Source organism: Tachysurus vachellii, chromosome 13 (assembly GCF_030014155.1).
Source record: "Tachysurus vachellii isolate PV-2020 chromosome 13, HZAU_Pvac_v1, whole genome shotgun sequence".
Lineage (NCBI taxonomy): Eukaryota > Metazoa > Chordata > Actinopteri > Siluriformes > Bagridae > Tachysurus > Tachysurus vachellii.
This window is the reverse complement of record NC_083472.1, coordinates 11,905,695-11,925,312: the sequence shown is the minus strand read 5'-3', so window position 1 is coordinate 11,925,312 and position 19,618 is coordinate 11,905,695. Positions and strand designations below refer to the sequence as shown.

At 36.5% G+C, this 19,618-nt stretch overlaps 2 protein-coding genes across 2 annotated transcripts; one reads left to right on the top strand and one right to left on the bottom strand.

Moving 5' to 3' along the window:
* Nucleotides 1-149: 149 nt before the first annotated feature.
* fgf20b (fibroblast growth factor 20b) lies at nt 150-2,391 on the bottom strand. The gene is made up of 3 exons (XM_060885296.1): nt 1,734-2,391; nt 1,290-1,393; nt 150-986 (listed from the first exon to the last, which is right to left on the bottom strand). The coding sequence occupies exons 1-3, from the start codon at nt 1,999-2,001 to the stop codon at nt 741-743; spliced, it is 618 nt and encodes a 205-aa protein (XP_060741279.1). The 5' UTR covers nt 2,002-2,391; the 3' UTR covers nt 150-740.
* A 575-nt stretch (nt 2,392-2,966) lies between these two features.
* On the top strand, nt 2,967-17,859 carry micu3b (mitochondrial calcium uptake family, member 3b). Its single transcript, XM_060884526.1, has 14 exons — nt 2,967-3,212; nt 4,442-4,586; nt 6,171-6,202; nt 6,283-6,361; nt 10,323-10,370; nt 10,477-10,559; nt 10,642-10,707; nt 10,902-10,943; nt 12,553-12,648; nt 13,301-13,392; nt 13,731-13,902; nt 15,801-15,909; nt 16,040-16,197; nt 17,607-17,859. The coding sequence occupies exons 1-14, from the start codon at nt 2,973-2,975 to the stop codon at nt 17,673-17,675; spliced, it is 1,431 nt and encodes a 476-aa protein (XP_060740509.1). The 5' UTR covers nt 2,967-2,972; the 3' UTR covers nt 17,676-17,859.
* The last annotated feature ends 1,759 nt before the right edge of the window (nt 17,860-19,618 follow it).

The following is a 19,618-nucleotide window of genomic DNA, read 5'->3' as shown; positions in this document are numbered from 1 at the left end:
AAAAAGAACATTTTGATTTGCTGTTCTTGGTGTTATAGTGAATTGACACAAAATTGTTTTGAACCTTCTTGAAATCATATTGATATAGATATAGAAATATCAACCATTTTACATATGTCTGAAAAGAAAATGCACAAGTGTACTTATATCATAGTGAGAATATAAAGTCATATTTCTATGAGCACATCTGATTTTATGCAAGCTTAAGGCACCTTCTATAGTGTATCTAATTAGATAAGTCTACATTTAGATGTAAAAATATATATATTATCAAATAAATAAATACATAAAATAAATATATGTAGTGTGAACTGTATAAATAATATCCTGCTTATGTGTTCTGTTCTCCACAGCTTTCAATCTTGACATATCAGCACATCACATAAGTAGTGTTCCTTCAGTTTACTCCAAAGCCAGTCAATAATAAACCAACTAAAGGACTTGTCATATAAATGTCCTTTCCTCTTCTTACTCTTCAGCAGCAGGCCTATTGCTAAGTAGTTTTAGTTAGACCCATGGACTTTGGGACACCTTCTGTATCTAGTAGCACTTCGAAAAATGACCAGGACTGAGCACTTTACCATAATTTCTGGTCTGTGCTTCCTGACGCAATAACCCATGTCATCTTTGTGGCACTGGCGAGTGTATCTTGGTTACTAGATGCCATCCATATCCTCTGTTCCTTTGATTAGAACAGGGCTTAACAGGCCTATTCCTCTTCAGACACCAAGCTGCTTGTCTCAACTGTGTCCTAAAACTTCTTTGTAAAGTTCAGGTACTTTATCAGGGTCTACTGGCCTAGGGAGAAAATGTGTGAACTTCTGATGTCGCCTTGACTTTGTCCCATCTCGTGGTGTTCCATCCTTGTTGAGGGCCACATAGTAGCGTGCTCCTTTCTCTCCATGTTTGTAGAGGTTGGAGGAATAGGTGTTGTACCAGTTCTCTTCAAACTGTTCCCGGAAGACACATTCAGCTGTCAGTTTCTCCTGCAAGGTAATGAAAGGCAGAAAAATGAACCCTTATATAAAGCCCTAGTACAAATATGCAGAACCTTTAATACATGTAGAAGAATCAAGCTGTTATTTTTTTCACATTTCTTTTTTGACCTGGAATATCTCTCTCTCTCTCTCTCACTCTCTCTCTCTCTCTCTCTCTCTCTCTCTCTCTCACACACACACACACACACACACGTGCACACACAAACACATGCAAACACACAAACACATGCACACACACACACACAAACTGAACTTGGAACTATTCACCTAAACCAACTAAGGAATACTTACAGAGCCATAAAGTTCCCCCTTGTCATTCATTCCAAGGTAGAGGCCACTGTCCACTCCTCGGATGCTGATTAATCCAACTGCAAGGCTTATGAATTCCAAAATACCTGGAGAAGAATAAATCAATTGTTCTAAGTACGTACTCTGCAGTCTAAGCCCACAGTGTAGTCACACATTGTGAGTAAGCTGTTCTGAAATACCAGCTACGCATGATTACTATACACTGCCTCTGTTTAAATTATAAAGTTGGTCAAATTTTCAATGATACACAGGTGTTATAATATACTTGTGCATTACTGCAGTGCAATACATAATTATAAAAGTATAGGCAATGCATGCAAATTCTGTATAAGCAATATGTAGAATAAATGGACATGATAGATTGTAATGTTATGGAATATGAATACTTTTATTGTTATGATTAAAAATATATAGCTCTTCCCTTACCGAACCGGCTGTGGTCTTTCCTCGTGCCCTGCACTGTGCCGTCCGGTAGGATTTCCAGGTGGAAACCGGTTCTGCAATAAAGCTGTCTCCTCCTCAGGATGCCCTTTAAGTGCACCAGGTCGGCCGGTGAGCTGCGGGACAGCCATTCGGCCGGAAACCGTTGATCTCCGAGCAGCGCGAGAGTCTCGGCGAGCGGCGGCAGAAACAGGAGCGAGCTCGTGGCTCCCGCGCCCTCCGCGCCCTGCAGCAGCGCGCCCACCTCCGCCATCCCTCGAGCCGAGCACAAAACCCCTAAAGCCACGCGGTCATACGATCCATGCGGCCCACAGCCTCAGAATAGCGCGCAAGTCAACGATTCAACAGTTTCCGTGTGCAGGGCAAGAAGCATAGATGCAATTTTAATACTCCGCGGCAGACTTCACCAGATGCAAAATATCCACCGATGAGGAAATTTAATTAAACTGCGGTTAAACTGTCAGTTGCACACGAAATTATTCACTTTCAAATTAATTCCATGCATTTGATATGACACCTCTTGCTTAATATGAATTATATCCAATAGGAAGTAACCTATTTAGTCCGGCAACTGTTAAATCCGACGCACCTCTAGGGCAAAACTCACAGCAGCCCCACTTCTGGTTTAAGGTGTGTGCGTGTGTCTTTGGTGCTGTGGGTGTGTGCGTGATCGCTGGAAGTGGTTTATGCTGTGTGAGCACAGGGCAGGTGCACAGCGGGGCAGGAGGGCTCTGGTGGGAGGTGCTGACATTGGAGACCTGCCTTACCACAGCGTTTCCTCTTCGCACTTAACGTGTCTATGCTTATGTGCATCTCTCTCTCTCTCTCTCTCTCTCTCTCTCTCTCTCTCTCTCTCTCTCTCTCTCTCTCTCTCTCTCATTCTCTTTCTCTCTCCCTGTGTGTGTGTGTGTGTGTGTGTGTGTGTGTGTGTGTGTATAAGCCCGAAAGGTGAGTTGCGTTTGTAAACAGGACGCTACAAAATCACAGCATCTCCAAATACCCAGTCCGTAGGTAGAACATATATTTTAAATGAAAACCTGAAAAGTGCAAATGCATTGCACCCATCTCTTAAGCCTTCAACAATAGTAAGAAATACTGGAAATGAAGCGTATCACCTGCCTTATTTATTTGACTCTGAATGTGCGCGGTTGATTGGACTGGGCTAAATCCACGAGCACATCTCGCGAGGAGTCGCTTCACAATGACCACTGTGACACTGTAATAATGGCGGCGGCCGCACGCCGGTTGAACACGCTAATAAACACAATAAACGCTTGTAAAAACGGTGCTGGCGTTTATTTGTGCACAACTCAATCGTTCAAATGGAAAATCTCCACGCGACGGGTTGTAACAGGGCTGTGCATCGCGGTAGGAGGAATAGCTGTGTGTCACCACTGCCCAATGAAAGGAGTCGACACAACGAAGATGATCCACGCAGTCCCGGTTGTGTTTGCGAGAGAAAAGGTACGGAGTAGAAAATCTGGAAAAGGGCACCTTTTTATATTTAACGCACGTGATTACATGCTCATTACAGTGTGATCAAGTAAACAAGCCGTTCTCTCGGGACTTATATCACTGACGCTCTCCACTATACAGAGGTGCTGAAAACAAGGAAATCCAATTTTTGAAATCGAAATCTCCGCCCTCGAATAGGATGTACATAGCCAAGGAGACATTTACTCATGCATAAAATGTCACCTTCAAACACATTTATTTAACTGCTTAGTGGATTACTATGTGCAACAAAAAGGCCTGTGTTGAATATGCACCATTAGGGTTTATACACTTATTGAAAGTAAGGTTACATCTAAAAATCTTAAGGGTTTTTATTGTTGTTCACATGTAATAATGCTTAAGAGAAACACAACAGCTGAGAGGCTTCCAAAACACTTCACTCTGAGAACACTAGAGTGTTCTTCATTTGTTCTTAAATGTTGTTTGTGAAACAGCACAAGAAAAGAGTCTGGTAAAAGCTCTAAAGAGAACTACTGGCTTAGTCCTTACTGTGCTTAGAGAAGAATGAAAAGACAAGGCTGTGCTCTAGTCATATTCTTGGCACAAGTGTCTCTGACAAGTTGGTACAGCAGTAATCTGTGGGGGACTGCTGTCAAAAGAACCATCACTGATTTGTTGGATCATTAAACCATACAGGTTTTGTTCTTGTTGGTTGTGGCTAATATATTGCAATTGCACTTACATTGTGCTTATTTATTTCTTGGGTCTCTTATCTTGAGGTGGGATAAGGGCACTGGACATAACCTTAACTTTTGAACTGAGATGCAGGAATACAGGGCTGAGGTAACAGGACACTGAGCCTTGGCAGCAAAGCTGACATTTGATGTGGATAATAAGTAGCATAGGCACACCTTCCCATGGTGTTTGCCTAGTGCCCAGTAGGCCTGGATGCCTGCCACCTGGAAAAGACATTAACTCTGTCCTTGTGAGCTCAGGCTCAGTGTAAATGAGCCACAATATGGTTCCTCTTTCTTGGTAAACATTAAGAATTGATCCGTATTTGGGTGTGTTAATTATTGTATGATAAGTCTTAGAGGCACGCAGATACAATCTAACCTCATATAAATTTGGCATGAATTCAGAATTACACATTCATAAACATCTCACCATTATGTCTATTGTTTTGATGACTAGATTTTAATCTGAGGTTGTTGTTTTGGTTTTTTTTTAAATTGTAGACGAAGATAGCAGCTGATGATGAAGAAATTGGAATGTCAGCTCATGAGCACAGATTTCGTCTGTTCAGTTCAATGGAGTATGAAGGGCAGCTTTACATGACACCACTGGACTTCATTGAGTCGGTTACAATGAGTGAGCCAAAGAGTAAGCACAAAAAATTACTACTCACACAGAATTTACAGTCTTAAAACTGTAGACTTTTAAAAATGTACACCTTAGCACTTAGAAGAGACCATTGATTGAAATAATGTGAAACCTTATTTGTCTTACTGACTGAATGTAACTGAAATCAACTAGATATGTTTCATACAAGAAAACCACACAGGTGATGCTTGAAAGGTCATGATGACTGGTCATTATATAGGAAGCCATATTATCTGTATTTGGATAGCTATCTCCATCACTATTTTATTTAAGGACTGATAGGAAAACCCTATAAAATCCATTCCCAAAGGGATTTGAGCTCTATGGCATCTTTCTGAAGGCACCTACCTGTGGTGGAAATTCACATCAAGACAGGTGTGGTTGGTAGTTTTGATCTTGATTACATTTATTTAGGAACTCTATTGTACACATGTTATTATACACTATTGTTAGATGCTGTTATACAGTGGCATTTTTATATTATTGAAGAAAGGTTATACCTGGGATATTTTAACTCCTCTTAGGGCTCCACCCTGATTGGTTCTTTCACACTGTGGATTTAAACACTATTGTAATATTAGAAAGCCACTGACTTTGTCTAGTCCAGTTTCTGGGGTTGAGAGAAAACCAGACTGGTTGGCCCTGACTTGGGTCTGAATCAAGGACTGTGTATGGTTTCAAAATTGCTTCTGGTGAGATGTTGGCTAGGTTGATGTAGACTAGCTTGGAATTTATGTGTCCTCAGGCTTAGGTAGAAAAAGGCAACTAATAGTTTTAAACTTTATACAGTTCTGCCCTGTGTATTTTCCTGCCTGAGAGTGCTTGGTATATCCAGACTAAAATCTATAATTCTGTAATCTAAAGGATGCACATTGCTTCACTGTGTCAGCCACATTATGGCTAAAGGCACATGCTCAGCAAAAAGGCATTATGGTGTTTATGGTTTTATGTCATGGCTATAAAGGTAGTGTGCTGTAACAGCATATTTGTGAAAGCCTGAGCATAGAATGTCTAAGCATAAAGAATTGAATTAAGCAAACAGTATATACTGTACAACACTCTAAGTAACTATATTAATTGGTGGTTTTGTTTTATATTTGCTATTGCGTTACACTTATTTTTTTTAACATAATATTTGTGATATGGATTTATGTTTATGGGCATATTGCAGTGTTCTTTTAGTGCTTTGAACCCTAGTGCTTTGAGAAGCAGAAAATGCACCTGCATTTTGGTGCAGGGTCAATAATTTTGAAAGATTTTGCAGTGGCATGGAGAACAGCTTCATGTTTGTAGTTGCAGTGCTGAGAGAGGACAAATGCATGAACTCAGTCATCCATTTTATGACCCCTTGGGTGGATCTCAACAACACAGCCTTGCTATCCCTTCAGAATTGAGTTTACAGCATTATCCAGTAAGATTGGATTGTGTGAATCTCTTGTGATAATGTTAACTAGACTAATATTTAGACAAAAAATGTTACTACATTAAACCATGTTTGCATACCATGTTAAGGTAGATTTAGATTCATTAAACTCTTTTTTTTGTGTAGAAATGTATACAATTCTATTATTTGTTTCTTTCTAGAAAAAAGGTTTTGGCGAGCCCTGACAAGACAGGTATGATAAAATGTAGTGGTATTATTCTGAATTTTTCTATTTCATTAACAGATTATTTGAATGTTCATTTCTTTTTGAAGGATTTAGATAAGATTCTCTCAGATACACCTCCTGTTTGGAAAGGATCATCCAGGCTTTTCAGGAATTTAAATGAAAAAGGTGAAGATTCACAACACGTAAATACTTGTATATGTTTGTTCTCCTAAGGATATTCACATTTACATTTTGAAGGCTGAGCAAATGTACACAGAGATTTGGAAAGCATTTATAACTCAAGTGAATTGATTAGTAAGTGCTTAAACAGCCTTTATACCTGAGGGTCTGAGTTGTCATGCTGTAGTTGAAATCAAAAAAAGGTTTGTATATGATTACTGTGAGCTACTGAAGTAATCTCAGTAAGGCAGTTTTAAAAAATAAATCAGATAGATTATTTACTAAGTAAGCTGCTGTCTTTTTTTAAAAAGTTTATTTTGTAATCCAGTTTGACCAGAATTTTTTAAGCAATATAATTTTTGCTTCACAATTTTTTACATGCTATTTGATCCACTGTTAGCAGTGATCTCAGTAAGTGAGTCACATAACAGATAGTAGTGGATGTAGATTCATTGAACAGGAGAATTGTGGAGTCTTCTTAGAGTAGTGTGGAGATGGACATCTAATGATGAATGTAATATTCTTTCATAATATGTATATTGAGTAAAGTTGTGAAGATTTGTGAATCTCGAATTGGTGAATGAAAAAATATTTATCGCCTCATGACATTATTTACAACCAAATATATTTTATATATTTTATTATTTTATATATAAATATATTTCTCAACCGTCATCAAACTTTTACCATAATCTTAGAGGAACACAACTGTCTAGAATTACTTTTTGTGCAGTGGATTTATGTTGCCCCTTTGCAAAAAGTGAGTTCCATGAAGAAATGGTTTGCCAATTGGTAAAGTCTAAGTCCAATTTCCTTATATACATTAACTGTGCTTGATACTATTGATACGCTGCAAATGTTTACATGAGGCCACTGATACATTAATTAATTTAATTAAAAAACATTAAATAATTAATTAAATTCTATTCATTAATAAATCTCAGTAATGAATTTGGCAAAAAAAAGCTCTCAATTGTATACGAGATTTCTAAAATTTTATTTCATTCATTCATTCATTTTCTACCGCTTATCCGAACTACCTCGGGTCACGGGGAGCCTGTGCCTATCTCAGGCGTCATTGGGCATCAAGGCAGGATACACCCTGGACGGAGTGCCAACCCATCGCAGGGCACACACACACTCTCATTCACTCACGCAATCACACACTACGGACAATTTTTCCAGAGATGCCAATCAACCTACCATGCATGTCTTTGGACCGGGGGAGGAAACCGGAGTACCCGGAGGAAACCCCCGAGGCACGGGGAGAACATGCAAACTCCACACACACAAGGCGGAGGCGGGAATCGAACCCCGACCCTGGAGGTGTGAGGCGAACGTGCTAACCACTAAGCCACCGTGCCCCCTAAAATTTTATTTAAACGTTTAATTTAATTTGTATCTGTTATGTTATCTGTTCTATGAACATGCTTGTAATTGATTCCTTCTGTAAGAAGTAGAAATGGCAGCAGTGTCATCATAGTGTGTGGATTCTGCCTCTACATTTTTGTCAGCCCATATTTGTTTAGAATAAACACATATAAACATAACAATTAACTAGTAGAACAATTTAAAGTACTGCAATCCTGATCAGGCAATGATCGCTGCAAGCCCCTGAAAATGAACATGATCACTGTTTATCAATCAATCGTGTGGCAACAGCATAATGCATAAAAATACTATATAAGTGCAAAAAAATGAAAAATGAAATATTTGTTCTGACAACCCTTTGCCCTTTTTTGATTAGTTGTCTCAGGTATGATTTGTGCAGTGTTGTAAATAAATCAGCTGTTAATGGTTACTTGAGTCTCCATCTGTCACATTTACTGTTCCAAATATTGTTTACAAAATCCAGCAGCCTTCATTAGATTTTTGTCTAAAAAGTTACATAATATGTTTAAAAACAAACATTTCTCTGAAATATTTCTTTGTTAAATTTCTGTATATAATAAAAGATATAAAATGGTTTCGTTCAGACTTAATAATGCAGAAGTTATGAAATAATCATCTTTAACAAAATTAGTTTGGTACATGAGACTTTTGCACAGTAAAGTATCTACATAATATGGCTAAAACTATGTAGACACCATGACCATCACACTACAAACTGTTGTCCTAAAGTATAAATCTTTGTATGCTGTAGAATTATATTTTCCCTTAATCTGAATAAAGAGGTCCAAACCTAATCTAGCATTAGCCTCTGGACACAAAGTGAGATCCATGAAGACATGGTATCCAAATCTGCAACATACGTCTGTCCTCGCCTGACCAATCTATCTATCTATCTGTCTGTCTGTCTGTCTGTTTGTCTTTCTTGATAGATAGATAGATAGATAGATAGATAGATAGATAGACAGACAGACAGACAGACAGATAGATAGATAGATAGATAGATAGATAGATAGATAGATAGATAGATAGATAGATAGATAGATAGATAGATAGATACTGCCATTTTAAAGTATGAAGGAACACTTTACCGCTTTACATGTAAGTTTTAAAATGTCTTTTACAAGACAATGACTTGATCTATAAACAAAGCTTGTGTCAGACATCGAGGAGATCTGTTCGAACTCTGCAGTGTTGAGACTTGTCCCTCTGACAGCTCCCCATCATGGACGATAGTATGAATTCTAAGAATGGCATTGGATTACATTGCTTACACTGACACTTTGTGTGAATCATTTCTGAGAATGTTTGTATTTCTGACAAAATTTTCTCAAGCATATGGGTTCAGTTTCTTCCTGCAAGACTGAAGCTGGTTCTTGTCTGGATGTCTGCAAAACCGTTTAACCTTCATACACAGAACAGGCCCAAACCTACTTTGATGGCTCTTCAGCTGTCTTATTGTGGCTGGCTTGTACAGTTAAAATATACGATTCATATCCAAATCTACAAATACACGAAGACATCTTTGAAGACTAGGCAGTTTTTCTGTATGAAATAAAAAAATGAGTTCCTTGAATATCATTTGACATGTAAAGATTTGTCCTGATTAAGACATAAAGATTTAAAGTGTACAGTACACTTAGAAAAAAAACCCTACATCATACATCACATACACTTTCTCTAGTAAAGCAATGTATTTACAAAAATACATGAAGCCACACATGTTTGAGGCTACAACAACAGCTACTGGTAGATGTGTCAGGTTTTATCATGTAATAACAGATTTTTAAAAAGCTTCTTATGTGTTTCTTAGACAAATTCAGCAACATTACTGCAGTGGCAGATAATCTTTGCACTTTTGACCAGTGTGATCACTCAAATAAATTTCTAAAGAAGCACAGAATCCGTGTTAAAAAATGTAAAGATACAGTTTTAAAAAATGTAAAGATAACCAATGAGAGTTAAGTATTAGGTATTGATTAATTTAAACACTTTGTTAAAAAATGTGTGTATACTAACATCCTTTCCCACAACCCTTAAAGCAGTCACCCTGAGCTATCTGTGCTTGAGTCACTATCTCTGCCTGCAAACAAAAGCTTGGGAATGCTTTCAACGGTCACAACAATTTTCCTTAAATCTCTCCCTGACTGAATTCTGACAGTTGTTCTTCCTTTTCTCGCTTCTTGCACAACAAAAGGACTAGCAGTCCTGAAAGAAGAACACACCCCACATCAAGCATGCCCAATCAGCAACAGATCACTTGAGAATGTTTTACACCTAGGAAAACAAACAGAGGATGGTCCAGGAGCCAGGCACTCAGGCTGCTTTTGTTTGGGTTTGTGGCCAGCCTGATTACTGGAGTTTAACTGTCTCTATTTGTGAAAAAAAAAAAAAAAACAATTAGGAGTTAAGAAGGGAATCCCCTTAGATGTTATCAATAGCTAAGGAGGGATGTTGTGTTCGAAATGACAGATGGTAGTTTGATTTTGAGTTAGTTTAATTACAATCTGGGTTCAAGAGACATTAATTAATACTTAATCTTATATAACGTAAGAATGATGTATTATATATTTTTCAGGCATCATCTCATATACAGAGTATCTATTTCTTCTTTGCATTTTGACAAGTGAGTATGAATGAGCATTCAATGAATGGTATGAATTTTTAAACATTTAAATGTTATACTATTCTGGTTGCATCAATGTTAATTTTTTTTTTTTGTCAATGTCTAGAGCCTCAGGCAGGATTTAAGATAGCTTTCAACATGTTTGATGCAGATGGCAATGAAATGGTCGACAAAAGGGAGTTTTTGGTGGTAGGTTTTCCCTTTGTTTATTCTTATCTAACTATCTCAACGTGTATAAGCAAATGTCAAATAAAACACTTTTCTCCTGTAGCTAGAGGAAATATTTCGTAAGAAAAATGACAAAAGAGGTGGAGAGACTGGCAGCTCATCACAAGTGGTAAGAGAAACAAGAAATTCTTTCACAGTTCACAATTCAGCTGAAAGGCTGAGAAGTTAACCAAGTTTAAACAAGCAATTGGAGTAATATTACCTACCAACTCATCCATGATCACTATGTAATATTAAATGTTATGGAAGCTAACAAATGGCTAGAAGAACTGTATTCTCATTTTCTTTCATGTTATCTACAAGAATGTGGAACTGTATGGATACCAAGGTTCAGTCAGCCAAGCTGTATGTATCTGAATACAAAGAAAAACCTGTAAATGTTTGCATGGCTTGTGTCTTTGCATGCCTGTTGTACTGCATGAATGTGTCCGTCACACAGATTGGTGTATGTTAATTTTGTGATGTGATGTTTGTACTAGGAACAGTGAGTTGAGGTAGATATTTAAAACAAACTTGGACCTGCTTCATCATTATTGAGGTTTTCTGACAGGTCTAGAGGGATGTCTTTTTTTAACCAAGAATTGTGTCACATTTAGGTAAAGTCAAAGGAAGTGACCCTTATACACTGCTCTGCCTCAGAAAGGCAAGACAATGTGTTCTAATGGATCTTAGCCAAATGCAATCTGAAACATGTTTCCATTGTCTGCGACAGCACTAAAAGAAGACCAGATGATTTATGTTACTCGTCTACTGTCAGGTGGCGTTCGTTGAGGCGTGGTTGCCCAGATCTCGCTTAAAAGGCCCTCACCCAAAGACAGACCATTCCTCCTGGACCCCCATGTTTTATTTTTACAGTTACTTGAAAAGTGGTATTCAAGCTCAGATTACCTTTTTGTAATAGTCTAACTATGAAGGGCCATGTGTCAGTCATAGCTAACATTGAAGTGAAAACCAGTCTCAGCACGGACAAGGAACACTAGTATTTTTAAATTTTTTGTTTAAGAGTACTGTATGTGTGCCTAGGATTCACCTGACATAAATTAGTCTTAATGGCTATCTGTGAGGTCTACTCCTGATTATAATGTAATGCAAGACAGCCAATATGTGCACAGTATAAACATTATAGAGCAGTTTGTTTCATGAAAATATGTTGCCTTACAGATTGAAAGAAAGATAAATAAAAGTCAATAAAATAGTCTAAAAGATGAATGAGATCATGTTGAGATCACGAGCCAAACCAAGCTGCTGCACATGAGCTAACATTTCAAAAGCACAAGTCTTCAAGTTCAGGGACGTGGCATCGCAAGCACTAATCACACAAGTCAAAGGGTAAATAATTGTTAAGACACAGCCAAACAAATTCAGACCTTTGAGGATTGTTTTCATGGTGCGATTAAAACTAGGATTTTGTAAAGACAAGGGTACATAATGTAACCCCTCAATGATCATCAAATAAAAAAAATAGTTCCTAGTATTAACATATTATACTGGAGCACTGTTTAGTCATCGGTGTGTAACCAGATTTGTAGCTGTGAGTTCATTAAAGCTCTGTGATGTTTCTGTTATTTCTGAACTGTCACGATGATTATTTTACCTGAGATGATTTAAAAAAAAAACAGAGAATACATATTTGTGCTGTGTGTTAATCTTCACAGATACCAGTAAACATAATAACAGCCTACTAACCTATTTTTTACTGTTTTCTTTGTATTTGGGAATGGTGCATGTTTTCCATGGATTGCATGGTTTGCATGGTGACAAAAAAGTAATTATAACCTGTCATGATCCTTGTCATAGATGTTAAAAGGTTTTAAATATTGTTTTAGTTACAAACATTTTTTCCCTTCTGTCTAAACATGGAAGCCTGTGAATTTGTGACACTATGTATTTTCCAGTCATTTTATTGTTGAATGACTGTTTCCAGGGTGCTAACAGCTATACATTTGATATGCAGGCATTTACAAAAGAACAACAAAGGTTTGAACCCAGAAGCTTCTGGGATATGCTGAAGCATGGTGCAAGAATTGTTCTCTTTTCAGATCTGGTGGAGGTACAAACATGTGATTCTATTTGTACATATCAATATCTTTGTCTTCTCTGTAGTTTAGTTTTCATGTATTTTCCACATGGTTTAAGATTCCATTGCAGTGATTTTTTTTTTTTATAAAGACCATGATCACTACCAGAAATAATTTCATTTAAATCTATCATTCAAATGCTGTATACAATTGCTTGCTAAGAGCTTTGCGATCTAGTGACTAGTAAGGTCAGTGTGCTTACAGTTTAGTTTTTGGAATATTTTGCAGCAATGGGACTTGCTTGTGCTAAAAGGGAAAGCCTCATCATCAACAACAGATCCAGGTTATAAGGAAAGAATACTGATAAAACTAAAGTGCAGATTTTTTATTTATTTACTTTTTTGCATGAGACCCTGTTTGCTATCTGGCATGTATCACCTCCTCATAAATAGCTTCCTAAATAACTAAACACCCAACGTTCAGAGAGTCAAAAGCAAGGATGTGAGGCACGGACTTCTGTTAAGAAGATATGCACTTTATGCAGTATACAATTCTGTTCCGTTTCTGTGGAAAGGTTTCCTAACCCATGGATGTGTTGTTCTGCCAAACCTACCACATGCTATGGCATGATTGCCTTCTCTATCAGAGTTTTCTGAGTAATTTCTTTAACTTTTGTCTTCACAGCATGTACAAGAGAATATTGCTGACACAACTCTGTTGGTGCATTTCTTTGGAAAAAAGGGGAAAACTGAACTGAACTTTGAGGACTTTTACAGGTAAACAGCTAATAAGATAAGGATCATTTTCCTTTCATAATTCTGTAAAGAAATAGTTCTGTTATGCTCTTCATATATACATCATGCAGTTCCTTCTGTTTGGTTGTAGCACTTATATCACCTTATATCAATGGATGTAAATTAATGGATTGTATTTCTTCTGAGTCATAAAATCACATCAGATAAAAACACTGACCTAAGTGTACTTTTACTATAAAGAAAAAAAGAACCACCTTTTGAAGCACATGAAGCTGGCCTAGACATTTACTTAAGGGTCCAACTCATTTAGTGGTGGCATGTCCTTTCAGCACTGTGTCTGTATCTTCTTTTCTTTGCAGATTCATGGATAACCTGCAGACAGAAGTCCTTGAGATTGAGTTCCTTGCCTATTCGAAAGGCATGACCACCATCAGTGAGGAGGACTTTGCCAGGATTCTTCTGCGATACACCACTGTGGACAACATCAGCAGCTACCTGGAAAATGTGCATCAGAGCATACCTGATGAGAAGGTAAAGGCTTCTTCTCTTCTTAACCTATCTACCAACACAATGTTGCTCACATACAGTATACAGTAACCTTTCTGGACCAGCACACTTTTTCCCAGAGATTAAAAAAATGGAATTTCTGCTGTGAATTTCCTTATCGAGTCACATTCCAGAATAGTGGTTTAGGTCTCATGTGACAGGAGACTCAGATCTTTATTTGTATTTGTAGTTTTGTCATTTTTTTAATTATTATTTTTAAGTATTTCTATTTTTACCTAGCATACTAGGGGTAATATTTTAATGGAAACGCTACAAAAAATCAAATGATTTCCTCAATGTCAATTGTGATATCTTATCAAAACCTAAAATTCTGTGTAAGGTTATTTAAACAGAGATAAAGAAAATCTCACACTGAAAGCCAATGGTTTCCTGTATAATTTTAATAACACATATCAGAGATAAAATAATTCATTTCTTTATACCGATTAAAATTGTCCAATAATTCGATTTCCATTCGTTCTGCATAATGGAAAGCCAATGTACTGGTAAAAAGGTTTATACGTATCTCTCTCCTGCGATGCCTGGATTTTTTAAAAGTAGTGTTAGGGTTGCTACACCTGGAGATTACAAAACAGCCACTTTCTATAATTACCACTCATTTATATCCACCAAAATGAACTCATATTTATTAAATAATAATAATAATAATAATAATAATAATAATAATAATAATAATAATAATAATAATGTTCATTTGTATTATGAATGCCACAGCTCTTATAAAATTGTTTAGTTATCCTTATCTAAACGGTCTAAAGGTTGTTCATTTTGTCAGTATGCATAATACAGTTGTTAAACAAGCTAAAGACATGCTTCTTTTTTTTTTTTTGCAATATTGAACATTCCTCACTGTGTTCATTCATAACTGCATATTGATGATGATTATTGGCCAAAGACTATTTTGTTTAGAGCTTTTTCCTGTTGAGGAATTGCTCCATCGCTGTTCACAAGTGAGCGTAAATTATACAGCAGAAATCAATGGATATACTCAGCTGGGGTGTTATCTTGAGTCGAATAGAAAATAGCCCTGTTTTTGATTTCTGTCCGTTTGAAACCAACCGTGCATAGAAAAATTTGTTCACCTTTTGAGGTGGCCGTTGGTAGATGCCTGTTGATGATTAAGTGTGTCTTATCACCATGTTAAGTGATATTTTATGTAGTTCCACTTCTAACAACAGCCAAGCATTACATGTTAGTCATTAGTTCATTTGTAAAGCAGACATGAGAACGGTACTGCAGAAAGAAAAAGGTCCTAGTGACTGAAAATGGATGAGTGGAATTCAATAGACTGGTCGGCGGTAATCCACTAGTCCTGAGGTGTTTTGGATAGATTCCCTTTGTTATTGTTTATATGAGAATCAGGTTAATCTTCTTTGGCAAAAAAAAAATCTACAGACTGCTTGACCTTAAAACCGAGTGCTGACAGCTCGAGTCATAGGCCTGGAACAGGACCTGGGTGGGTATACTTTGACTGTTTGACTAAGTTATTTCCTGTCTTTGGATCTGTTATCTGTCTGACAGCTTCAAGGTCCCTTAGATACTTAAGGTTTCCCTCTGATTGAGAGAGAGTTAAGTCTAGCATAGATAATGTGTTGTTCAGAGCTCTGCTTTTGTTATCGGCAACATTATTCTCAGGGTTGAGACATACGTTGGAGAGTCATTATTTTTATGAGTTTTCTCCCAGAGACAGCACCTTTGATATCAGGCACTCACTGGTTTTGTGTAGATTTCTTTTTTTTACTAGGTTTCTTCAAAAAAAAACAAACGTTTGCTTTTGGACATATAATACTAAGAATTTAGAATCTGAATTGTTTAAATATTCTGCAATAAATATGACGATGTTTATTTATGGTTTCTTGTAGGGAATCAATTTTGAGGAATTCAGGTCATTCTTTCAGTTCCTCAATAACTTAGAAGACTTTGCCATTGCCATGCAAATGTACAACTATGCAAGTCGACCAATTGGACAAGGTAAAAATACCACCATCACTATACCACCATTATCCGTTTTGTCCATTGTTTTTGTTGCCCCTTTTTGGTTAAAGTGAAGCCTTTGAGCAGCTGTTGTATGCTGAAACATAATCCATTTTATTTCCTGCAGATGAGTTTGCACGTGCAGTTTACGTTGCCACAGGTTTAAAGCTCTCCCAGCACCTTGTGAACATTGTTTTCAAGATATTTGATGTGGATCACGATGACCAACTTAGCTACAAGGAGTTCATTGGCATCATGAAGGACCGCCTGCATCGAGGATCCTGGGTAAATGGGACAAGAGGGTTAGCCGCTCCACAGCTGGGGCTGTTTAAACACTGTTTATCTTCCTTTTACAGCAGCCTGGCTGACAGCAGGGCTATAAACTTCCAATCAATCTGACTGAAAAATGTCCACGTAGAGGAAATCACACATGTAGATTCTACACAACAGTAGCCTCGTGTGATACAGACTAAGAGGGCAGAGCGTTGTTAGTTAATAAGTTATTATGTTTGGGTTCATTTGGTTCCTGTCTGAGGCACCAGTCAGGAAGGTATTTCACTTGCTATTTGAGAACATTGATTCTGCTGTTGAAACTCTATGTTAATTCTCTGATTTACAATAGAGATGAAAGTTTCTGAAGGTCTTGTTCAAAGGCCCAACAGTGGCAGCTTGACAGTATTGGGATAAAACACACAAACATCCGATTGGACGTCCAGAGCCCTAACAAATGAGACACCACAGGGTTCATAGCTCAGGATTACCAAGGAGCTACTGAGCCTTGACCAAAACACCATCAGCACTTAGACTTTTTAAGCATTTTGATTAGCATATTATCCCGTTTCGTATCTCTTTTTTCAAACTACAGATATTACACTCATTTAATAAACATTTCCAACTGTGTTCATTTGCTAAAGAGTATATAATGATACTTATATTATGACTATTGTTATTAGGTAATCTATAAAACAACTCATTTGTTTAAAGCTTTTCACTCCAGAGGAATGTTCTTCTTTATCTTAAATTACACAGCCGAAAGCAAAGCAAGTGCTAAGCCAGGACCTGGGATCTGTGTAATCCAAAACAGAATCCTATTTTACTTGGCCAAAATCATCTATGCATAAAAAGGTTAAAATATAAGAGTAATGATAAATATTCCTCACAGTACCCAGTTAACTTGTAAAATAATACAAATGAAGGCCCTGATGAAAGAAAGGTCTAGTGCCTGATAATGGTGAGCGGAATGAGTGGACTTTTGGTCTGGCAATTCAGTCTAGTGCTTTTTTCTTTGTATTTGTTTATGTGACAAACCTGGGGGGAGAAATTACAAACAGCTTTATCATAAAGAGATCAAGAAAAATATGCCAAATCAATACATAAAGATTTGTATTTTAGTGCAGTTGCATAATGTGTGTAGATGTGTATTCTATAGTGTGGTTGACCATTTGCCTGAAGATTTTCTGCCATCTAGTGGCTGTAGCTACATCATTGTGTGTGCTTCTTTTTTTTTAAATGTTGCACTCAGTGACCTTAGCACCATTGTTCCATTTACATTTTTTACATTTGTAAAAAAGCCACACACACACACACACACACACACACACACACACACACACACACTATTTTTACTTGCAGGCTCTGTTGATATTTTGATATTTTGACAATGATTCCATCTTCTGTTTCTTATTTACTTCTAGGGATATCGAGGAGAGGAGAGGTTCACCTCCTTTAAGGCCTGTATGAAGAAAGAACTGTCTCGAAAATAGCTTGGGAAAAGAAAAAATATATAGCCTTAACCTTACATTTATATTTATTGCCATATTTAGAATTTTGTAGCTATTCTATTTTGTAGCAGTGAAATAAATTAGTGATATTGTTTTCAGTAAACAAAATCAGGCTTGGTAGTATGATTTTGCTTTTGAGAGGTTTAAACAAATGCTTAGAGCATGAAAGCACAGTGTGTTTTGACCGAAGTATCAAATTACTCTGTAATATTAATGTGCTGGTTGATTAACAGATACTGGAAACAGATACTAGGCCAGTGTGTATATATATATATATATATATATATATATATATATATATATATATATATATATATACACTATATACACTATATATATATATATATATATATATACACACTGGCCAGACCTAAAGTCTGGCCAGTGTCTAGTGTCTGTCTAGTATATATATATATATATATATATATATATATATATATATATATATATATATATATATATATATATATATATATATGTATATGTATATATATACACAGTTAAGATTCAAGAAAGAAACTAGTAGATTATATGTAGAATGTTAGTTGTTACGTTAGGAATTTAACATTTTACTAATTCTTTTTAACAAAAACTTTCAACTTTTAGTAGCGCTAGTTGCAGATTAGACTATAAATTAGACTATAGCTACTGACCCATTTGTAATATTAATGGCTTAAATATTTATTTGATGTCAGCTAGTGAAAATCATTGCGTACCGTATCTTTTCACAACAAAAGCCATAACACTGAAGCCTTCACTCAGAGTACCTCTATGTGATAAGCCATTGAATCAGATTAAGCAAGTACCTCCAGGAATTATGCCTAATACTTTTCCACTGACACATTTAATTGCAGGGCCCTTTAACTCTAATGAGAGATGAGAGAAATTATACCTAGAAGCATTTTAGAAAACGGAAACATTTCAAAATATTTTATAAATAATTTATAACCTCAGTTGCACCTACAGTATACAGGATTCTTCTTGAGGCCTTATGCAGAAATGCAGCATGCCTTCATTAAACAACCAAGGTGAATTCATAGTGGGTTTATCACTATATTTTTCTATGTAGTCTGCTATAATATGTAAGGACCTATTGTATTTATATTCAAATTATTTTCAACTGTTTTCTGAAGTCATCGTGTATGATGTTGATGATGATAATGCATGAAATCATTTTAAAAATCCTTAAAGGTATGCTCTAAAAATATACAATATATACAGAGGCATTTAATACTTAAATGATAGCACATAACCCTGTCTTAATGTGTTTTTATGACAACCTAATATGTCCTATGAATCATCGTGACCTTAATATCATAAGCTGCTATATCCTTAGAAGCTTATCATTCTATATGTTTGAACAGAATTTGGCTTTAGAAGGAGTTTCTTATTAGTCCCCACTTTTCTTCTGGCCACATTCACCTTTTCAGTCAGGATTATTATTGTTTGACTATAAATAAAATTTAATACCAGGTATTATTCAAATGATCAGGACAATGCCCTGCTCTCTTGTGGAGGTGATGCCTTCAGAGTGAGAAGGATGAAATCAGAGATATTTTTAAAGCCATTCCAGGACTGATGTCAGTGTATTAGTCTTTTGTAAAGATGACAACTCTGAAAGCACAACAACTGTATCATCAGGAGTATATTAGGCTGAAGAAATAACCTACAACATACACTTTACAGTGTGCATATGTTTTTAACTTTTGTTATGTTGTGGTTGCTATGTTCTCTTTCTGTTGCCTATGCTATTTATTACCTAACTGCAGGATATATACATGCTGAATGGATTTCTTTTCCAGTTGATTGTCTTACTGATTGTCTTTGTCTCTCTGTTATGATTAATAAGATGTATGCCTAAAGTTGACATGTTTGTTGGGAAGATTAAATATGATGTGAGTTCCCTTTAATAAAGACTGATAAGA

Excerpts from the sequence above, each read along its gene's own strand:
- fgf20b (XM_060885296.1), bottom strand. The coding sequence starts at position 2,001 with ATGGCGGAGGTGGGCGCGCTGCTGCAGGGCGCGGAGGGCGCGGGAGCC. Across the intron at positions 1,394-1,733 it reads GAAAGACCACAGCCGGTTCG|GTATTTTGGAATTCATAAGC; the intron begins GTAAGGGAAGAG and ends ATTCTTCTCCAG. Across the intron at positions 987-1,289 it reads AGGGGGAACTTTATGGCTCT|GAGAAACTGACAGCTGAATG; the intron begins GTAAGTATTCCT and ends ATTACCTTGCAG.
- micu3b (XM_060884526.1), top strand. The coding sequence starts at position 2,973 with ATGGCGGCGGCCGCACGCCGGTTGAACACGCTAATAAACACAATAAAC. Across the intron at positions 10,560-10,641 it reads ACAAAAGGGAGTTTTTGGTG|CTAGAGGAAATATTTCGTAA; the intron begins GTAGGTTTTCCC and ends TTTCTCCTGTAG. Across the intron at positions 13,903-15,800 it reads AGAGCATACCTGATGAGAAG|GGAATCAATTTTGAGGAATT; the intron begins GTAAAGGCTTCT and ends GGTTTCTTGTAG.